This window comes from Rhododendron vialii, chromosome 11a (assembly GCF_030253575.1).
Source record: "Rhododendron vialii isolate Sample 1 chromosome 11a, ASM3025357v1".
Lineage (NCBI taxonomy): Eukaryota > Viridiplantae > Streptophyta > Magnoliopsida > Ericales > Ericaceae > Rhododendron > Rhododendron vialii.
Window position 1 is genome coordinate 27,647,654 of NC_080567.1, and position 21,894 is coordinate 27,669,547.

At 36.7% G+C, this 21,894-nt stretch overlaps 1 protein-coding gene across 6 annotated transcripts; it reads left to right on the forward strand.

Annotated features, from left to right (window-relative positions):
• Positions 1-8,978: 8,978 nt before the first annotated feature.
• Positions 8,979-16,887, forward strand: LOC131308732 (uncharacterized). 6 transcript variants are annotated; one of them, XR_009194555.1, is made up of 2 exons: positions 8,979-9,036; positions 16,518-16,887. XR_009194555.1 is itself a non-coding variant. In XM_058335726.1 (2 exons), exon 2 carries the CDS (start codon positions 14,229-14,231, stop codon positions 14,688-14,690), a length of 462 nt encoding a protein of 153 aa, XP_058191709.1. In that variant the 5' UTR covers positions 11,937-12,322; positions 13,979-14,228; the 3' UTR covers positions 14,691-14,750. The 6 variants fall into 6 exon arrangements, 1 of the variants encoding a protein (XP_058191709.1); XR_009194553.1 differs by lacking the exon at positions 8,979-9,036 and adding an exon at positions 11,937-12,322; XR_009194554.1 differs by lacking the exon at positions 8,979-9,036 and adding an exon at positions 11,937-12,322 and having other exon boundaries at positions 16,528-16,887.
• The last annotated feature ends 5,007 nt before the right edge of the window (positions 16,888-21,894 follow it).

Consider the following 21,894-nt stretch of genomic DNA (forward strand, 5'->3'; position numbering starts at 1 on the left):
ACACCTAAGAACCTCCCCATAAATAATTCCCCCGCCGGAAGTATTAAAGGATACAAAAGAATCCGGAGCTTAGCTAATACTCCCGGCAAAATGTGTTCCCAAACCATGAGCCCACGGTCTTAGGAGAGAATATTACTAATACCCCTTCGGTAGCCCCATCCAAACAGGCCCTAAAGTTTGTAAACCTTGGGGTAAATTTCACTGACCTCCCCTGAGGTTTCTGACAAAAACAGAAACCTCCCCTGAGGTTTCTAAAATGTCACTGCCCTCCCTCACTTTTATTGACATTATTAGATTCCCCCCTTCTGTTATCTCTCCGTTTGGAAATCAAACAGAACAACTGATGTCCACTATAATAATTTGACCAAGTACCGAAATTACCCTCAACTATAAAATACTCAAATTTCCCAGCCAAAACCCAATACTTCGTAGAACTACATGTCACTGCATTAAAATCCATAACCCACTGACATCACCAATCCCCAATGGGCACCATCACACCGCCTCTTTGTCTTTAATGCTCGTGAACAATGAAGTACCATTCCTCACCATATATGTTCTTACGTTTAACGATATGTAAATGTAAACCCACGGAGCCCCAAGAGATTTAGCCAAGTGGGTACAAGAAAACAATTAAAGGATTTGCCGTAAGATATCGTAAGTTTGAATTTCACGAAAGTTAAACATTTCAAACCTTGAAGCAATAGGAGGTTTGCTCGGTTGTTAACTTTAAGACCCCAGAATTAATTGAGGTGCAACCAAGCTGACTCGAACATCCGATTATCAAAAAAAATGTAATCCACGTAACACGATATAAATTATCTACATACTACGAAGTATATCTCCATTGTTGTAATTTTTTTTAAAAAATTCATATAAAATGACACTTTAGACCAAAAAAATTAATCAATTGTGTGGTATTTTTCTCGTTTTATGTGAAAGTTTTTTGTTTTTTGTCATAAATTTTCTCTCTAGACTGAACAACTAACCCACAATTTTTTTGTTCTATTAACATACTTTACCTCCACATATTTGATACGACTCCAATTACATCCTTTTGAGATTTTGTCAATTTATTTTTATTGTTGAGTATATCTAGTGTATCTCAATCTTTAAAAGTAAAGGATTTTACAAAAAATATTCATTACATTTTTTTATAAAATATTACAAAAAGAGTCTAAAAGTCAAAATGCGAAGTCAAAGATGGCTAATTTTTCAGGTTTGTAAATTTTGACTGAATTTTATTCACTTTTTTTTAAAAAAAAATTTCAAGCATGGCTAGACTAGATGTAACCAAAAACTAATAAAATGTGTTAAAATGATAAAACAAAGTTGAATAAAAAAACACATAACCCAATCGAACTTTTTTCATCTTAAAAGCTCATTTAATTTTGAAACACAACTGAATTTTACTTTACATTTATTTTAATTTTCTTTTCTCTCAAAAGTATATGCTCAAATTCCTTCAACTTCTGGTATGGTCAAGGAAGTAGTGATAATGAACAGGATGAAAGAGAATGATGGAACGAAAAGGAAGAGCAAAAGAGGGCATTGAAGTCTTTTACATCCTAAATTTGACAGCGTTTATGCCAAATTAGCTTGGAGGGGGAATCTATAGAATACTTTGAAAAATAAGGGAGGACAGTGAAATTTCAGAAACCTCAAAAAAGGTTTCTGTTTTTGTCAGAAACCTCGAAGGAGGTCAGTGAAATTTGCCCTAAACCTTGGCTACACGAGTATTTTAATCAGCCTTAGTTCCGGGGAGCAGCGCCTTGAGCCACGGCGCCCATCATTCCTCCATGGGTATCGGCCTCCTTGCCGTCTCCTCTTTCTCATTCGCCTTGGGTTTTGGGGTGGGTTTGTTGGCAGGAACGGAACCAGGAATTTTACTACACGAGGGCGATCATATATGCAAGACAAAAAATAAAAATAACAACGCATAATAATGTAAATACATTAAAACTAGAAAAAGTACAAAATAGCAACACTCAGTACCTAAGTATGCTTTTCATATACGAGTATTAACAGATTGGAAAAGCAGTAACGACTTACCTCAGTCTATCTAGTAAACCGATTAGGCAAAAACATACATACCCTAGAAGCTGCCTTCAAAATTTTAATGATGGGGGATTTTTGTAGGTGAAAAATTGAGAGTTTTATTGATTGAATATTCACAATGTTAACCGTCAAATTTTATGTTTTGCTATATTTTAACCCTTTGTCTTTAGAAATTAATATTGTTATTTTTGTATTTCAAAGGTTACCCTTATTTGATTCTTTTCCCCAAAATACTTTCTGGGAGGGTTTTGCCCACGTAATCATGGGCCCGATTGCTGCCCTTCTGTTTGATAATGGTAAAACGCATTTTTAATTCCTTTTGTTTTCATTAACAACTCATGGCCGGGGAATTTTTTTTGTCTCTGGATCAATTTTTTTTTCTTGGTTTTTATTGGGTAAAGATGAGTCCAGCAGGTTGGATGGAAAGCGGTATGCCAGTTAGTTCTATCGTTTGGTTTTTATGTATTTCGATTGTAGGCTTTTTTATGTTTTTATTATTAATTCAAGTTGGCTATGTTGCCTAATTTTGACTTGTGTTTGGCTATGTAAGTGATATACTCCTATTGGTTATGAAAATATATTATGTGCGTTTTGTCTCCCTATATTTTGAGGTTAGGGTATATATGTAATTTGATGACCTTGTTTATTAAGAAAATGATATTTTTGGTGATCACATTTTCCACATAATTTTTATAATAGCTTGAACCATTATCATTTTTTTTTTAAATTTAAGTCCGTAAATAGTAGTACTATGACAGGCTTGAACAGATTTTATTTTGCAGTACACGAGTTGCATGGACGAATGATTTAAGCTAATACAAAAATTCCATGAAAAATGTGATAACCAAAAATGTCATTTTCTTAATAAACAATGTCATCAAATTACATATATGTCATAACCTCAAAATTTAGGAAGACAAAATGCACAGAATATATTTCCATAACCAATAGGAGTATCACTTACATAGCCAAACACAGTTAAAACTAAGCAACATAACCAACTTGAATTAATAATAAAAACATAAAAAATCTCACAACCGAAATACATAAAAACCAAAAACTCATCACAAATTTGAAAATGAAAAAAAAAAATCGAGTCACTTGTGTATGGAGAGAGAGAGAGAGAGAGAGAGAGAGAGAGAGAGAGAGAGAGAGAGAGAGATAAATGCATAGAAGTCTCGCATCACCACAAAAATTCTATTTCCATCCATTTGGACTCGATTAATAAGTGTAGGGTAGAGACTAAGGCCATGTTCTGCTAAATAAGTCAATTGGTTTTTTTTTTGTTCTTATTCAATTTTTTTTTTAGGGATTATTGCATCGTTATGAGGAGAGAAATCTAAAAGTAAAAAATTATAATCGAAATCCAAATTTTTTCGAATAAATACGAAAAAATTGGCTTACTGGCTTATTTTTATCTTTATTCAAAAAAATTAGGTTTCCATCGTAATTTTTTACTATTTAGATTTCTCTTATCATGACGATGCAATAATTTTCAAAAAATTGACGAAAAATTAACAAATACAAAAAAAAAATCAAATTAAAATAAAAAAAATAAGCCAGTTGACTTATTTAACTTAGGTTGTGTTCCACAACCCAAATAAGAACTTATTTTTTGTTGAATAAGAAGGCTTGTTCCCCAAAAAATAAGAAGGAGGTGCTTATTTTTCAGAATTTATATAGGAACCAATGGGTGCCGGAGAGGGAAATCGTATCAGCGGCCGCGCCCGGTCATCTCCGGCCACCGGACGGCCGATCCGAGCCGTCCAAAAATTCTATAAAAAAAAACCGAGGGGGCCATCGCGGAAATCAACGGCATCCGAGGTGTGTAGGGTGCATGATCCGAGCACCCCTTTTCCGTGTATATATGATCATCACATATACACGGAAAATGGGTGCTCGGATCAAGCACCCTACACACCTCGGATGCAGTTGATTTCCGCGATGGCCCCCTCAGTTTTTTTTTTTTTAATTTTTGGACGGCTCGGATCGGCCGTCCGGTGGCCGAAGACGGCCCGGCGCGGCCGCCGGTACGATTTCCCTCCGCTGGCGCCCATTATCATAGCAACAGTCTTATTTTTTGTATAAGGCAACTTCAAGCTAAAAAATCATGTGTTTACACAAATAATTTTCCTATCACTATGGATCTTGTTTGATAGATCTCATTGAGATCTTTAATACGGTGCAAAAAAAATTGAATTTTTTTTTTCATTTACATGATTTTTGAGTTTGAAAATGTGAAAGGAACTTTTTATTTGGGTTTTGTGGAATTACCCTTCTTATTTTTTAAGGAGAAGTGGCAAAATAAGTACTTATTTTTTAAAAAGGTTTCCGGAACGGGGCCTTAATGGGACCTAAACATTGTATTTGAGACTTGAGAGAGAAAGAGACTCCAAAAACAGAAACGAAAGGTTTCGTAACTCAACTTTGTTTTAGTTTTGTTTTCTAATAATTGTCTTATTTTTCTCTCCAATCATTATCCTATTTTTTCAATTATTACTTTCATTTCTCTATCTATCTATCTCTACTCATTACTAATCTCTCCAATTATTATTTTATTTCTCTTTCTACCCATTATCAAAACTAAAATACCCAAAACTAATAAACGAACAAGGCCCACGGGTGTTATTTGTTTGATAACTTTGGATATTTTAATTTTTGGTAGTGAATGAGAAGAGAAATTTGGTAACAATGAAATTAATAATTAAAAAAGTAAAATAATAATTGAAAAAAGATATAAAATAATAATTCAAAAACAAAATTAAAACAATGTAAAATTTAGAAACCACCGAGCCTTTGATTTCTTCCATTTATGTTTTCGAGTTTCTCTCTCTTTAATGTGGACTGAGGGACCGTGCTGCGCAACGTACTGTGCGGGGTGAATAGCCGCCGCTTCGGTCTCGATTTGATGATCGGAAACGTTCACTTCGTAGAGCTCGTCAAGTAAAATAAGTGTACCAAAAATAAGCTCATTTGGATATCATTAAGTGCCTCATCCGAACATTATTATCTTCAAATTATTAAGTGTACCAAAAAATAGTGGATTTTAATCTAGTGTTTCGGATTCATTAGTTTCAAGATAATAATGTTCGGATCATACACTCGACGAGCTCTACAAAGTGAACGTTTCCGATCATCAAACCGAGACCGGAGCGGCGACAATTCACTCTGCACAGCACGCTGCCCAGCACGGTCCTTCCGTCTCTTTAATGTATGTACTACGCATTCTCTCTCTCCCTCTCTACATACACATCTATCTTTACTCTACTTTTCTTTTCTTTTTTTCATTTCTCAGACTTGTCACAAATCTGCCAAGGGAAAAAAAAGGTAGAGTCACTGCTTTCAATGCTGATTACTAGTATATCTCTTTATCAGTTGACAAGACGCGACGAATCAAAAAGTCACACTTTTTCTTCGTCTTGTCTCAATCACCATCGAAAGCTGGACTGGGGGTGCTGTCCCTTCAAGGAACAAAGGGACAGCAGCGTGCTGTCCCAGATGAGGGGGTCCCGCTCCGGTCTTTCACTCCGACGATCAGAAATGTTAACTTCGTAGAGCTCGTCGAGTTGAACAAATATGCAAAAACTCGGTTAGATCGGATATGTTTAAATGCCTGATCGGAATACATATAACTTGCCAATAATCTGTTTTAATAGATTTGATCTAGTGTTTCGGATCCATTCTTTTCAAGACAAAAATATTTCGATTAGGTACTTAATGATATCTGATTGAGCTGATTGTTTTACATATTTGTTCAACTCGACGAGCTCTACGAAATGAGCGTTTCCGATCGTCAAACCGAGACCCCCCCAAGTTTCAATGGTGATTGAGACAAGACGAAGAAAAAGTGTTTTTGATGTTTTTTTTTTTATCTGAAAAAAAAAAATTCAAAAACACTTTGAGCCAAAACTTTTTCCTCCTTCGAACGTTATATGGGAAGTAAATTAATGGAAATTGACTTCTACACTCATTTTTTAATTAAGTATACATTTTTTTTTGTCATTATTTATGTAATTAATTTTTTTATCCTTTCATATGTGTACTTTTTCACACATTAAGAAGTAATAGAGTAAATTTATATCAAATAAAGACAAAAAATGAAATGTCCTCCTCCTAAATAATAAGAACCGGTGTGAGGGATGCCATTTTTCAATTGGGCTCCTAAATAATAAGAACCGGTGTGAGGGATGCCATTTTTCAATTGGGACAATTTTGCCCTTTGATTTCGTCCATTTTACCAATTGCCCAAGGCATGCTATTTTCCAATAATGCCCCTCCCCGCCTACAGGATCACCTCCGGCCCAATGCCCCTCCCCGCCTCCACGATCACCTCTGGTCCAAGACCACCCAAAACGCCCTCCTCTCCTCTCCTCCTCCACGGCACCACGACCTTTCTCTCCCCACACCACCGAACTCTACCACCCGTCACCTCCTCCTCTCGGCCTCACCACCGTCTCCTCCGTCCTTCGGCTCTCCACCGAACCGCCACCACCACTACCGCACCCAACTCAAAACCCCACCACCACAACTCCCTCACTCCGTCAGGGTGTTTACCCGATGCCACCATTACCGCACCCACCTCGAAACCCCACCACTGCAACTCCCTCACTCCATCAGCGTTTTTAAAAAAAGAAAAACAACCGCGTACAGTGGGTTTCACACCCACGCCGCCGCCGCGGGCCCCGCCGGAGTGCCGCCGGACGCCGCCTCGAGATTTCGGAATCACCACAGTGACCTACGAACACCGTGCAACACTTACCTAAGCTTAGAATCGCGTTTGAGGTAGTTTTCCGGAAACCCGAAACCTTAATCTGCATTTTAATGGAAATAGTACCAAAACTTAATTTTTGATGTAGATGGTGACCTGAATTTAATTTATTAATTAATGTTTAGTCCTGTTTTCATTAACTTTTAGTCCTATTTGTATTGAAAAGTTCTTGGCAGGCTCTGCATTAAATTGGATGGTTTAGTTCTTTCGTAAATGATAAGTTATGGTGGATTGTGGTATTGAAATTCATGTATAGGTGTAGAATTGTGCGATTAGTAAATTTATCGGAATAATCGTAGTTTGTGTAGTAATTATTTAATAATTAAATACGTATGGATTTGGATTTAAAATGTAAATGAAGAGATATTTATCAGAATAATTGTAGTTTTTGTTCATCCATTTTACGAGTAGGATTTGGCTAACATATAGAATTGCTTAAGATGACCTTATTTGGCAATATTTATTGCATCAGAAAGATGGACTCAATGTTAGATCATATGTGAAACACGCAACGAATTCAGAAAATATTTTTCCCAAGGGCTAATGTAAGGTATTACTTCTGATTCGGCCAACAAGAAAAAAAACTTCACTTTCGAATTACTGCCTACCAAATAAACATTTATGTCATCGCAATTGCAGTCCATCCATGGGTGAGCAGATTAGTTGGGGTATTGTATGCTATGTTGTTTGTCATGTTCTACTTCGCTCCACCTCTTTCATTTACATGGAATAGGTCTAATGGGGTAAAAATTTAAGATAATTTTTGGTGAAAGGGCTCCATTGGATAGTACAAATGCTCAGCATAATCATAGTCCTAAAGAGTTTCTTTAATACTAACTCATTTAGGGTTCGACTTTGAAATGTTAGCAGAGATAATTGCATGATAGTGCAAAATTCGACTTGCTTACAAGTTTAAGTATGTGAATGCAATTGCTACTTACGTTAAAATTATTACCATTGTGCAAGGCATTAGTCCTAGATTGAAATCGTTTTTTTAAAACTTAAACATCGTTGGTTAAGGCAGGAGGACAAGAAACGCATCCAGGATTTGATGATTGTATTGTTTTACTCATAAATAGAGCACATGAAAATGAATTCTTTTGGAGCTGCAGACGCATCAATGTTTCTCAGGACAAAGAGCAGATGAAGAGCTTGCAGGAGAGGAAGGAGTGGTTTAATATGACTACTGCTATTTATGACTACTGCGAGCTTTACTGGTATTATGCTCCTTCAACGTCTATAAATAAACTACACTCTATGTGGTCTGTATGTAAATCATCTAATGCTTTTGCTGCTTTCATCAATCTATATAATATATCTTCCTAGCTATTTTCGTACTCTTCTATTACTTTCGGCTCTAAAATTACAAACAAGATATATCTAGCCTAAATCAAAACTTGTTCCCTTCGACGGTCATGCATTCGTGCTGTGCACGAAGGTGCACCTAGTATAAGATAAAAAAGGGTGTGTAGAGTCAATTTCCTAAATTAATTACGGCAATAAAATTCAAGGGATATTTTGCCACACCAATTTTAGTACTATTCTTATCGTCCCATATTGGATGTCAATTTTTGATATTTAAATTAATTTTAATTTTTTATATCTTTCAAATATGGATCTCAAAAAATATGCAATATAGATCTTATTTGATAGTTCTCGATTAGTTTTATAAATGTAAAACTCAATATATTTAATTAATTTTGGATAATTTGATGTTGAGTCTTGTTTTTTTTTTTTTAAAAAAAAAGGAGGTTGGATCTTTTTTATTTAGTAAAGCTACTGGTACAGCACTTGCTGTACAGCAGCAGTGTACAGACCATTTTTTCTCTCATCTCGGACCTCGCAAAGATGATCGAAACCGGTCATTTTGTTCAAAATATTTCGTTTAGTGTCCCTGTAAAAAATCACCTTAATCCGATATCGAAAATGATTTTTATGAATCATTCAACTTTGCTTTAAAATTTAGCAAAAACATGATTTGTACACTGTTGCTGTACAGCAAGTGCTGTACATGTAGCAGGATTCTTTTTTATTAACCAACGTTCCCCCTATTTTAATCAAAACTCATGTGGCCATGTGCCCATTACTGCCTGCATTTATTACTATCACCCAACCTTTTCTTTTTTATTTTATTATTCTTCTCTTCTTCCCCATGAAATAGAAGGGTTTCAGCAGTAGCAACAGGATGGCTCCGGCAACAGCAATAACAGGTACCTCTCCTCTCCCCCGCAGTCATCTATCTCTCTCTTTGTTTTTCTAAAAAATAAAAAAATAGGGTTAGTTTCAGGGATGTAGGGGGATAAGAAGGGGCATAATCGTTCATATACCGTCATACACAGCTATATAACTTTTGGACGGGGGGTTGCCCAAAAGTTATCCTCCTCAACCCCTCTATAGTCGGATAAGTTTTAAGGTGCTGGGAGGGGGGGAGAAGTAATCCTGGAGCAAATTTGAGCTTCCAAAACGGTGGATATGGGGATTTATCCCCATTTATCAAGGGTGAAAAGAATTCTGGGAAGCTATATCCACCATCCAAACGACCCTTGAAGGTGTATGTGTTTTTTGCTAGAAAAAAATGTGAATATAAAAAAATGAGAGTGTGAAAATCAATTCCCTTGAAAATATCATGGTGTTATTATTTACAAAGAATAGTGGATATTACTGTTAAAATCTACAAAATTTTCATTACCGAAAACACCTCCTTATTGTTATGGTTAATTTGTACGCAGCATTGTTGATTAGTTTATACTTATAATTTATTTTGGTTATTTGGGAACTTTTAAGTAGCATTACAATTTACACGTGGCAGAGTGCCTGTTAATAAACATTTCTATCAAATTGCAATCAATAAACACACAACACTAATCTATATGCGTTGAGGGCTATCCCGATCCAGAACACATTTTTAAAAAATAATTACTTATTTCATATTTTCAAATTCAAAAATAATATAAATGAAAAATAATTTTTTAATTTTTTTGCATTGTTCAAAAGATTTTGATGAGATCTTTCAAATAAGATCCATATCGCATATTCTTAGATTTCAATAACTCAATTATTTTTTAGCTTGAAATTAACTTCTTAAAAAATAAATGCTTATATCAAGTTCTGAGACGGGGCGACCTTTTTTGTTTTTGTATAATTTACGCGTACTTTGACTAATTTTGATGATCCAATCTCATTTTCCAATTGCGAGTATTTCAATTAAAGTCAGAGCAAAATTTCTCTTATAAAAACCTCGTTAGATATGTGTTATACTAATTTATAAGTTCAAGGGGGTTGATGCCTTGATGGTGAAAAAAGATTGAGAGTGAAATCCGTAACGAGGATAAAGGATAAACTAATGGTGAGTGAAGTTAGAGATAGGAATTTTCCACGGATAAATATAATTTTTTACGTGCAAAATGCAATTACTTAATAGGTCGAGCAATTTGGGACGGATAGAATATTTTATTTCGTTGAGAAGTGAAAAGGAACCAACGTGATTCCTAAATTATCCATTTTAGTGTCTTTTTTACTTGTGTTTCATAAGTTTTTTGTTAGATTTATTTCTTGTTTTTCGTATTAACTATTTGCTTCACAGAGAGCATTATAAAAAGCAAAAAAATTACGACTAAAAAGCAAAAAAAGTTTATAATGAATAATTAATCACAGAAATTGTGCCAAAAAAGTAAATAAGGATTACAAAATGGCGATAAAGCAAAATTTTAGGAATAACTCAGAAATATTGGGAGCATTTGAGGCGGACTAGATCACTAGACTATATGACACCCCTGAGTTTGTCAAGCCCCTTGGAGATTCACATCCCGAGCAGATCAAGGTTCGTCTGAAACTAAGGCTATAAACGAATCGAGCAGTTTGCGAGTTTGGCTCGTTAATGCATGACTCTGTTTATTTATTGAGCTTGAGTTCCGTCTCATTCAGTAAACGAACCCAGTTGTCGAGTAGAGCTTGGCTCGTTCGACAAAAACTCGATTCATTAATGGAGGCTCAGCTCGATTAAAAAGACTCATATAGTTAATGATTAAGCTCGACTCGTTAAGCCTTAAGCTTAAATTTTTGGCTCGTTTAGTAAACGAGCCGAACGCAAGCTCAACATAGCTCGGCTCGTTTACCGCCATATTTGAAACTTATGGCAAAAATGCTCAGCATCCGCAATGGTAATAATTAAAACCAATAATCAAAATATGTCAGGTCACCATTTGATTATCCTTTTAGTCTATAATCAAATTTAACAACTTCTACCTCTATATTGGTTATTTTTGCATCACTCACCAAAAAAAACCCCTCACAATACATAATACACAATGCACATTTGTCCAATCGCAAATGAGTTCCAATCACACACCCGACAACACCAAATTATTTGTCTCGATGATACGATTACAATGTGGGGTGTTTTTTTGAGTTTATTGAGTTTTGAGTTTAGCTTTGAGTTTGGTTATTGAGTTTTAGTTATTAGTAAAAGTTGTTAAGTTTGGTTATAGAATATGTGGAATTTGGTTATTTGCTAAAAGACTTATAACTTTGCTTATAATAATAGTTGTTAAGTTTTTTAGCATTGTTGTTTTATTTTATTATCCATACACATTTGTTTATTACAATGAGGATGCTCTTATAGCCCTATAATTTGAAACTCATGGGAAAAAATTATAAGACTTTTTCCTTTCCATTTTTGGGTGATATAGAAAATAAGAGAACATGAAAAAGACGGAGCTTAATACAGAGTTAATTTCCTCTCAAATTTCTCCCATTTTCGTTTTTCTTAATCATTTTCTCCAATTTTCCACAAGTTCCAAAAGATAGTACGAAAATTAAATTGAAATGGTTGTATATGTAAGCTATGTGCAGTGAAAGAGCTTTTTATCTTTTTATCAACTAGTGAAAACAACAAACAAAAGTAAAAGGCCTTTTTATATACTCCTATAGAAATGTCTGGTAGCGTCTTCTGTCTGTCTGTCTCTCTCATCTACGGTTTCATCTGCGAATGCATCTCCTCCACCCCGTCGGCTACTTCGTCGCTGTAGAGACCCGTATTTTTTTTATTTCAATAATTTTAATATTCTAATAAAAGTTAGAATTATGGGATAATATGAAATGTTATGTGAATATGTGATTTGGGTTGAATGTGATAGAACTTGAAAGTTAGGGGTGTTAGTGTAATGCAAAAGTATATGAGTACATATATAGGTGTGTGGGTGTGTGAGAGCCACACAATCATTTTCCTCACCCTCTCTTCTCACACACGACAGAGCTCTCTCTCCCTCTCTCTGTCCGACACACTCACTCTCTCTCTCTCTCTCTCTCTCTCTCTCTCTCTCGGGTCTTGCATCCATAGCTCAAACCCATGAAAACCCAGCCTCTCTATGCCGTGTTCTAACTTCCCCGACGTGTGAGTTGCGTTGATTAAGCTTGGAAGGGGTGTATCTCGGTGGATTTCGAATTTGAAACCCTAGAAGTTCGATTGAGCTTGAGCTTGTGCTTTCGATCTTTGAGGTAGGAAAATCTAACTACTTTTATGTGTTTTTGAGTTAGTGTGATGTGTGGATATTGTGATTGATTTTACTTTTGTTGATTGTTTGAAGTTTGGCCTTGAAAATACCTTATTTTCGTCACTTTTCTGCTCCTAGCTGGACTGGTTCAAGTTTTTTTTGCAGATCTTGCAGAAATTCCCTAGGACTCTACAAAGCTCCATTTTGGTTGATTCTTGAGCCAAAAGTTCCGTGTTTGAGTCTACTATCTAGGAAAAATATGAACAGAAATTCATACTCATAAATTATACCCAGAAACGTCCATTCTCCAATCTGTATTCCAGATCTGGATGTCCTGTTTTTGGTCCCAGACAGCAGTTCGTATTTTGGGCATAACTCTTTCATGCGATGTCAGTTAGATTCGATTCAAATTGCGTTGGACAGCTGATTCGATCCTCTACAACTTTGTTTCAATACTCGCTTTCGGATTCTGAGGTTTGGTGGACCAAAATGGGCTTGCAATCAGAGTCGAGAAACTCGAAACACTTGGTTTTGTGCAATCTGTTAAAGTAATGGCGTTACCGGACTTGTATTGGTTATTATGTGAAATAGTTCATAAACGATGAGTGGTTAATAGTGATAATTACGAATGAGATGGGTGACGGCTTGGGATAATTAGTCCTTCAGGTTTCATTTCTTGAACTTTTGGTACATGTTTGGTACTTGTTGGTATAAGCCGATGGTGTGAGGTCGATAGGCCTGAACATGAGATTGTGTATGATGAAGTGGGAATAGTGTGAGGTCCCAAATGCTCGGTAGGGGATAGTGTGAGGTCCCGAATGCTCGGATTAAAATTGTATGACAAGGATACAGAAATGAGATGTATGATACATTTAAAATGCCTGATGTAGTGGTACTTCGATAGAAATAGAAATAGACAAGTAGCAATTCCATGTGTTAGGTTGTTTCGTTAAGTTCGTGAAGTCATAGGTGAAAGATGGAATGTGGGTAAAAATGGTATCGATTGGGCGTTAAACTCCTTATTCGGTTTAAACTTTCTTGTTGGCGACTTAGAGAATTGTGTCCTCATTCATTCATTACACTTTACTCAATTCATATAAACGTAGCGCCGATTTCTCTACTGGGCTAGTGTAGCTCAATCTATCATCATTTTTAGGTACACCTCAAGAGCATTGATTTTGGAGTGCATGGAGTGCATCTTTGACATCGTATATTTTGAAAGCTGACAATCAGGAGTTGTTCTAGCATCTTAGCATACTCCCTTTTGAAAGATGCAATTGTAACTTCATTTGAACGCTTTTGACTTTGGGAATCATGTAATCGCTAAACTTATCGTCTTTTGACTAATTCTGGAAATTGTGCCCAGGATGCCAATATTGTAACTCTGTTCAAACTTGATTTTATTCTCTCGCATGAATTATGAAAAATATTTTGGGGTATTATGATGTATTGTTACGTTGGACTTTTGTTGGAAATGCTATTATTATTATGTTGAAAATCCAAGGCGTGACAGTCGCACCCGGCCTCCTCCACAGTCACCTACACCACCACCTCCCCTATCTCCTCTATTTTTTGCTTTCTAAATCTCGTTCTGTTCTTTCTCCCCCTTTCTATTATTATGTTTTTTTAACTTAGAATTTTTTATTTGTGTTATATACAGGCATACGACCCCCTGGTGTGGTAGGGGTGGCCCAAGGCTAAATACCAACCGCTTCAAGCAGCCGCCCCAGCCAATTTACCTCCACAGCTTCCTTACCTACCAACCCGAGGTGAGTATGGCATTCTCAAGGCGCTGGGGTACCTTAACAAATATATGCAGTGTGGTGTTAAGACTGTAAGAGAGAGCCGATGCTGTGATCTCGGGGCTGGCCGAAAACACTACAATTCTAGTAGCTTTGAACACCGAAACCATGGTGGCTCAGGAATCACACCGCCGTCCCTTGGAATGCTTGGCGGGAATAGGATTTACTGGCTTCTCGATGACTTCTTTCGCCATCAGCTCCGGCTATGGAGTTTTTGTTATCTACCGTAAGTTGAAAACTTTGAAACGTGTTATTGATAATCTCACTGAGCGTCAAGAGGAGCTCCTGGAGGACATTGATGCGTTTTATGCCGAGTTTCGTGCACGGGGTTTGTACATTCGTTCAGATACTCCTGTTGCGGTTCCGGTCGACTCTCAATATTTGGATCCCACATTTGGGAGGAGGGTCCTCGTGCTAACTCGAATGCACTCGCCATTTGGCGGATTTTGGAGGCATTATGTTAACATGATCGTTGGGTTTTCCCTTGGGGCACTTACCCATGGGATCTTGAGACGCATTGTTGGGACATTTTGTCTTACAGAGGTAAAAATCCATATCTCTATGTTGTAATTATTTTTTGTTAAAAATATCTTGTTTGCAATTATTTTCTGTTAAAATGTTTTTTAATTATTTTTTGTTGGTTTTCTACAAGAGAAGATGTTAATATTGGAGTGCTTTGACTATGTTGTGTTTGTCGAAGGTGACCACACTATCAATTTTGGTTATGTGCCAGACAGATCTCCAAATTAGACTATTGTTAGGAAGCTGTTATTTAGGGTGTTTAACTAAGCAAAATTTTATAGTGTCTACATATTAGTTACAACGGTTATTTAAAATGTTTTTGTCTAGTACTTCTAACTGTTCTAATTGTCTCATGGGAAGTGAGATGATGGTATTGTGATGCTCTCACTAGTATGAATGAGATGTGAGATAAAGTTAGTATTTAATCTCGTTTCAAACTACTACTGTATTTAACAAAGATTAGAGATTTTATGCAAAGTGATATGGTAATGTTGTAATTTTCTCACTTGTATGTATGAGAAAAAGGCCTTCAGTTTCACATTTTACCGCAGGATTTTATTTAGCGGCACCTATCAAATTTCTGCATTGCCTCCGGACAAAAAAATTAATTTGCAAATTCAGCAACACGTACAAGAAATACATAGAAGACAAAACAAGAGAAACACTAAATATTATCCTGCAGTAAAATGTGAAACTGGAAGCCTTTCTCATCCATACAAGTGAGAAAATCACAACATTACCATATCACTTTGCATAAAACATCTAATCTTTGTGAAATAAAGTTGTAGTTTGAAACGAGATTAAATAACTTTATCTCATATCTCATTCATACTAGTGAGAGCATAACAATATCATCATCTCACTTCCCATGAGACAAATAGAACTGTTAGAAGTACTTGACAAAAATATTTTAAGTAACAATTGTAGCTAATATGCAGAAACTATAAAATTCTGCTTTGTTAAACACCCTAAAGAATAGCCTCCTTTGGAGATTTGTTCGGCACATAACCAAAATTGATAGTGCGGTCACCTCCAACAAACACAACATAGTCAAGGCACTTCAATCTCAACATCTCCCGTAGAAAACCAACAAAAAATAATTAAAAAACATTTTAACAAAAAATAATGACAAACAAGACATTTTAACAGAAAATAATTACAAGCAAGACAAATATGTCCCAACAATGGGGCTCAAGATCCCATGGGTAAGTGCCCCAAGGGAAAAGATCATGTTAACATAATGCCTCCAAAATCTGCCAAATGGCAAGTGCATTCGAGTTAGCGCGAGGACCCTCCTCCCAAATGTGGGATCCGAGTATTGAGAGTCGACCAGAACCTCAACACGAGTATCTGAACGGATGTACAAACCCCATGCAAGAAGGCATAAAACACATCAATGTCCTCCAGGAGCTCCTCTTGGCGCTTGGTGAGATCATCAACAACATGTTTCAAAGTTTTCAACTTACGGTAGGCGACAAAAACTCCATAGCCGATGGCGAAAGAAGCTGTCAAGAAACTAGTAAAACCTATTCCAGCCGAGCATTCCTAGGGACAATGGTGTGATCTCTGAGCCATCATGGTTCCGGTGTTCAAAGCTACTAGAATGGTAGCGTTTTCGGCCAGCGTCGAGATCACAACATCGGCTCTCTCTTGCAGTCTTAATGCCTCATACTGCATTTCTTCGTTGAGGTACTCCAGCGCCTTGAGAATGCCATACTCGCCTCGGGTTGGTAGGTAAGGAAGCGGTGGAGGTAAATTGGTTGGGGCGGCTGCTAGAAGCGGTTGGTATTGAGCCCTGGGCCACCCCCACCAGGGAGGTCGTATGCCTGTATATAACACAAACAAAAAATTCTAAGTTAAAAAACATAATAATAGAGAGGGGGAGAGAGAAGATAGGGAAGGTGATGGTGTAAATGACTGTGGAGGAGGCCTACTGCGGCGAAGTAGACGACAGAGTGGAGGAGATACATTCGCAAATGAAACCGTAGATGAGAGAAATGTTGAAATTTATTTAAGTGGCTCACATGCCACATCAATCGTATTTATGTTTATAACTAAAATATGGGTATTAGATTTAATTAAAGCATTGCCTAAATAATATGGGTATTTGATTTAATTAAAGCATTACCTAAATAATTGGTGACTATTCACGAAAAGATTTGGTGACTATTTGTGAATAGATATGGTGATTATTTATGAATGGGTTTAGTAACTATTCATGTATAAAGTTGCAACTATTAATGAATATGTGCCTTATTACTTCTTTGATGGAAAGAAGTACGAAGGGTTGTGTCTATTGGGAAAGAGTCCCGATCTATCTATATAAAGGCTTGTAATTACCATCAAGTTACAAGTGTGAATAAACTGATATAGATTAGATTGAAAATCCTACCCATTGCTCTCCAAAATCAATTAGTGGACAATATTGGTTCAAGATCGAAACGGTTTCCGGATTTCTCAAGACTTAAATACCGGCAGAAGGTAAATAATTTTTCCGCTGTGTATTTATTTTGATTCTCCCACATAGATGTATCAAGAAAAAGAGAGATAGGTTGAAGACACTACTAGACATTTCTATAGGAGTATATAAAAAGGCCTTTTACTTTTGTTTGTTGTATCCACTAGCGAATAAAAAGATAAAAAGGTCTTTCACTACACATAGCTTTCATATACAACCATTTCAATTTAAAAAAATACGACCAATTGAAGTCTCATTCATTCATGCATGCATTGAATAGTTTTTGTGCTCTGATGTCATGTATCCTACTGGCTGGTTGTAAATAAATTTTGGCAATGACAACGACTAATATTAATTTTAACAAAATATTGTTGATTGCGGATAAAAAAAAATATTGTTGATTCTTTTTTTTTAGAAAAAAGGCAAGAACTAATACTCCAATATATGTTAAAAAGTTAGTAAATTAGTAGACAACGAGTATCGAACTTGATATTGGTTAATTGGAACAAGTACATAATCAAAAAAAAAATTATCGGCAAAATTGAAATTTATTAAAAAGGGGGAAAGGGGAAGAGGATCCAATAAAGAGTTGGACAAACACTACAAGGGTCCAAAAAGATAAGCAATAAAGCCCAACCCTAAACCCAAATATGAAACAAAAATAGCTCAACACCTAAATTCGGTCCAAACCATGGACCGGCCCTCCCAAACCAAACCCTCAAACCCTAATTAACTTCAATGCCCACTGCCGCACAAACCACCAGAGCCCAACCTCGCCGTTAAGACAAGCCGGCCTTTCCCAGATGTAGAGACCAGCCTACGGAAATGAACACCAAAGCAACCAGGGTAGAGAGGAACCCATCACCACCACATCAAGCCCAAGCACAGACCCTAGGAACACGATCTCAACCAGCAATAGTAGACACAGAAGCGACGAACTGCTGACCCTTCACCCGACTAAGCACTCGAAATGGCCACCGACCGGACTTCGGCACACAAAGCGACCTGAGCAGAACAGCCATGGGAGCCATATCCACCTCACCACCACCGGAAACAACCATCGCTGATTAACACCACAACTTTACCGATCGATTTTGGAAATAAGAGAAACCTGCAAAACAAAAGTTAAAGAAAACAGACTAAAGAACATCCCCCAACACTGCCACACCACCACTCATCATCAAAACCACAACCACCACCAGATCGACGCCACCGCCACCCCTGCACCTCCGAAAGCACATCAAACCACCCAACACCGCTAGGCTCCCGGAGGGACCAAGGACCCTCCGACCAGAGGTGGAAAGAATCTCCACACCCTCCCACACCAAGGAGGGCGGAGGAAACGAGGCAGAGAGAACAGAGGGACAAGGGGAGAACGATCTAAGGGAGAAGGAAAGGTAGAGAGGGAAGTGAGGGAGGAAAATGGTGGCCCGAGGGAAGAGGAGCCCCCGCCCGCCCCCCCCCCCCCCCCCTCCCCCCGCGGCGGCAGAAAGGAGAGAACCCTAGAAGGAGAAGGATCGACTTTTCTTTCTAAGGAGAGAAGGGGCGCGCTCAGCTACAAATAAGCAAATCAAGTACCTAATCAATTGGGTCAGCTTGCGAGTTCAGTGTGTTTAAATTTGACAGGAGTTTATATGTCTTTCTCGCTCATCAATCATCGCATATTTTGCCAATATAACTTTGTCATTTTTTAAAATAGAAGTATAAAAACACAGCCTTTACTGTGATTGCCTAATTTTGAAGTTTAATTACCAATTAAGTTTAATAACCTATTAAACTGCTCTAGAACATGGTAAAATTGACATTTGAATGGGGCAGAAGGGTTTGTGTTATGCACTAATTCACAACACGTACGAACGTGTATTATGCGTGCACTATCGAGCTTGTCTATATATATATATATATATGTGTGTGTGTGTGTGTCAGTAAGCTTCTAATAAGGGCGCTCTTACCGTATTACGGTAAGGGCTTCCCCTTTTCTTCTCTTTCCCGACTAAATTTTGATGATCCGAGCCGCTCAATGTGTTCAGAACATGATTTTAAGGGTACTCGCGAGAAATCAACAAAAAAAAAAAGACCGGAAAGAGCTTGATTTGAGCAGTTTTTATTTGAACCGTTCGATAAAGTACAAACAAAACTGCTCGGATCAAGTCCTTTTCGGTCTTTTTTTTTGCTAATTTCTTGAGAGTACCCTTAAAATCACGCTCTAAACACATTGAGCGGCTCGGATCATTGCAAATTGGTCGGGAAAGGGACGTCCTTACCGTAATACGGTAAGAGCGCCCTTATTAGAAGTTTTGTGCGCATATATATATATATATATATATATATATATATATATATATATATATGTGTGTGTGTGTGTGTGTGTGTGTGTGTGTGTGTGTGTGTGTGTGTCAACCATTTGAGCTGTGTACATTTATCTTGCAATTTGTTTCCAAATTATTTTTTGCTTTTATTTTTCTTTATATAAATGTGTTTGTATCAAATTATCAATGGAGTCACGTTGTAACAAGTCAATCTAAATTTACTTTCAACAAGCTCTTTTACGAAACAACATAGTAATTTTTTAAAATTCTCTTATTGAGATGAAAGAATAAATTTAAAAACAAATGCGAGAAACCTCCAATGTGACTCCATTGATAATTTGATACAAATACATTTATATAAAGAAAAATAAAAGAAAAAAATAATTTGGAAACAAATTGCAAGATAAATGTACACAGCTCAAATTGTTGACACATATATATGGGACAAGCTCGATAGTGCACGCATAATACATGTATGTGTAGTGAATTAGCGCATAACACAAACCCTTCTCCCCGTTCAAATGTCAATTTTAGCATGTTCTGGAGCAGTTTAATTGGTAATTAAACTTCAAAGTAATTGGTAACAAGTCAACTGATTGGACTCCAACCCTCTCTCTTCACGCCCACATTAGTAGCAGTAGTAGCAGCAGTAGAGCCACCTCTTTCAATGCAACATCAGCAGTGGCACAAATTTAGATCAAACCTGACCATGAAAATGTTCATAAAAAGGAATTACAATATCTCTTAGTTTTTGGTTTTTGTCCTTATTTAAAATAAAATAAAAAATCGCATCTCTTAATTTTATGGATTAATAGTTCGTCTTGACGAGGAGAATTTATAGAGTAAAAAATTATAAATGATCAAACTAAACATCTTGAATTACTTTTGTCTTTAGTGAATTTTTGTAAAATTTTGATCATAATTTCTTTCCTCTTTAGATTTCTCTTGTCGAGTTGAATCAACAATCTAAAAATAATAATAATTAACAACTAACAAACGAAAAAAAAAAATTGAGGCCCACAGACTTACGTTTTTATAGCGGCCACACATGCAATGGAGGCAAGGTCGACCTTGTGTGGTTGGTGAAGGGGGGCCTATGCCTCTACACACCTCTCAATGGAATCCATTGGTCTACTAGAAGTACCGAAAACGAAACTAGAAGCTGAAAGGAGATCCAGAGAGCTTTTAACAATTCCATTAGCTTTAAACTGATCATCAAAGAACTGAACTAATTTCAGCAAGCTCTCTCTCTTGAAAATCAAGAGCCTCATCGGGGCAGAAGGGTTCATCCCCTTTTTTAGGCCCCATATGGCGACTCCAGCAACCACCGAGAATGAGCAAACAAAAAGCAAAGAGAAAATCAAAGCACTTACACCGTTGCTGCCGTTTGAGCTACCAAGGGCTAACGCTATCAAGAGCTGCACAATATTGCTATGGGAGCAGTGAATAATATGATCAATGCAGTTGTATTTGAAACCCAACCACAGAGACAGAGAGGAGGAGATATGACTAGAAAGCAAACCGTCTTTTTTTACTACCGTGTATCCCTTACACAATTCATATAGGAGTATATTTGTTTTTGTTTTTTCAAATTGTATGGATCATATTGGGATACGTATCGCGATATGTTTGGGGTAAATCATATTGGGATACGTATTGTGATACATTTGTTGAAAGAGTAGGAGTTTCTATTGTTTAGTTGGACAATATTTTTGGAAGAGGAAGAATACTAAAGACAAGATTGGGGAAGGAAAGTTTTTGTATTACACTTGAACTCAAAAAAGAATTTGGCTTGGTATAAAATGATTAAAACTCATTCATATTTATACTACTCCATGTAAGACTCTAAAGCTCCGTTTGTTTCGATGTAAAATGTCTTTTCAGAAAAACAAACTTCAAACTTTTATTTTCCGGTATTTGGTTGGTACTTGAAAATATTTTCAGAAATCAACAAAATAGTGTAGAGAGAGAGATGAAGAGCTTAAACGGTGGAGAGATATGAGATTATTGGAATTGAACGTGGGTCAGGACTGACAATCGAGGAAATTAAGCAGTGAGAATTGCAGTAGAAGGCAACGAGTTCATTTCGGAAAATAACTTACAGAAGATTTAAGGGTAACTCATTTTCATCCAATTGATGGAAAATGTTTTACATGTAAAATGTTTTCCTCATTTTTTACACAACCAAACACCGGAAAATAGGTAAAACATTTTATCGGACAACATTTAATGTCCAAACAAACGGAGCCTGGTACAAAGATATTTTCATACAAGATAAATTTTGAGGTAATTCCAGAATTAACTAATGCTCACAATAAACTCTAGATATTTCACAAAGATATTCTAGAGCTACATATTTTCGAAAACTAGATATTTATATCAGCTTTGTTTCGAGCCTCTTTGCCGTGCCAGCAAAGGAAAAGCCTTATTGGACCAGGTGGAGATTGTTGTTAATCCAAACAAATTAGGAAGCCCAGCCCAGTCG

Excerpts from the sequence above, each read along its gene's own strand:
- LOC131308732 (XM_058335726.1), top strand. The coding sequence starts at position 14,229 with ATGGTGGCTCAGGAATCACACCGCCGTCCCTTGGAATGCTTGGCGGGA.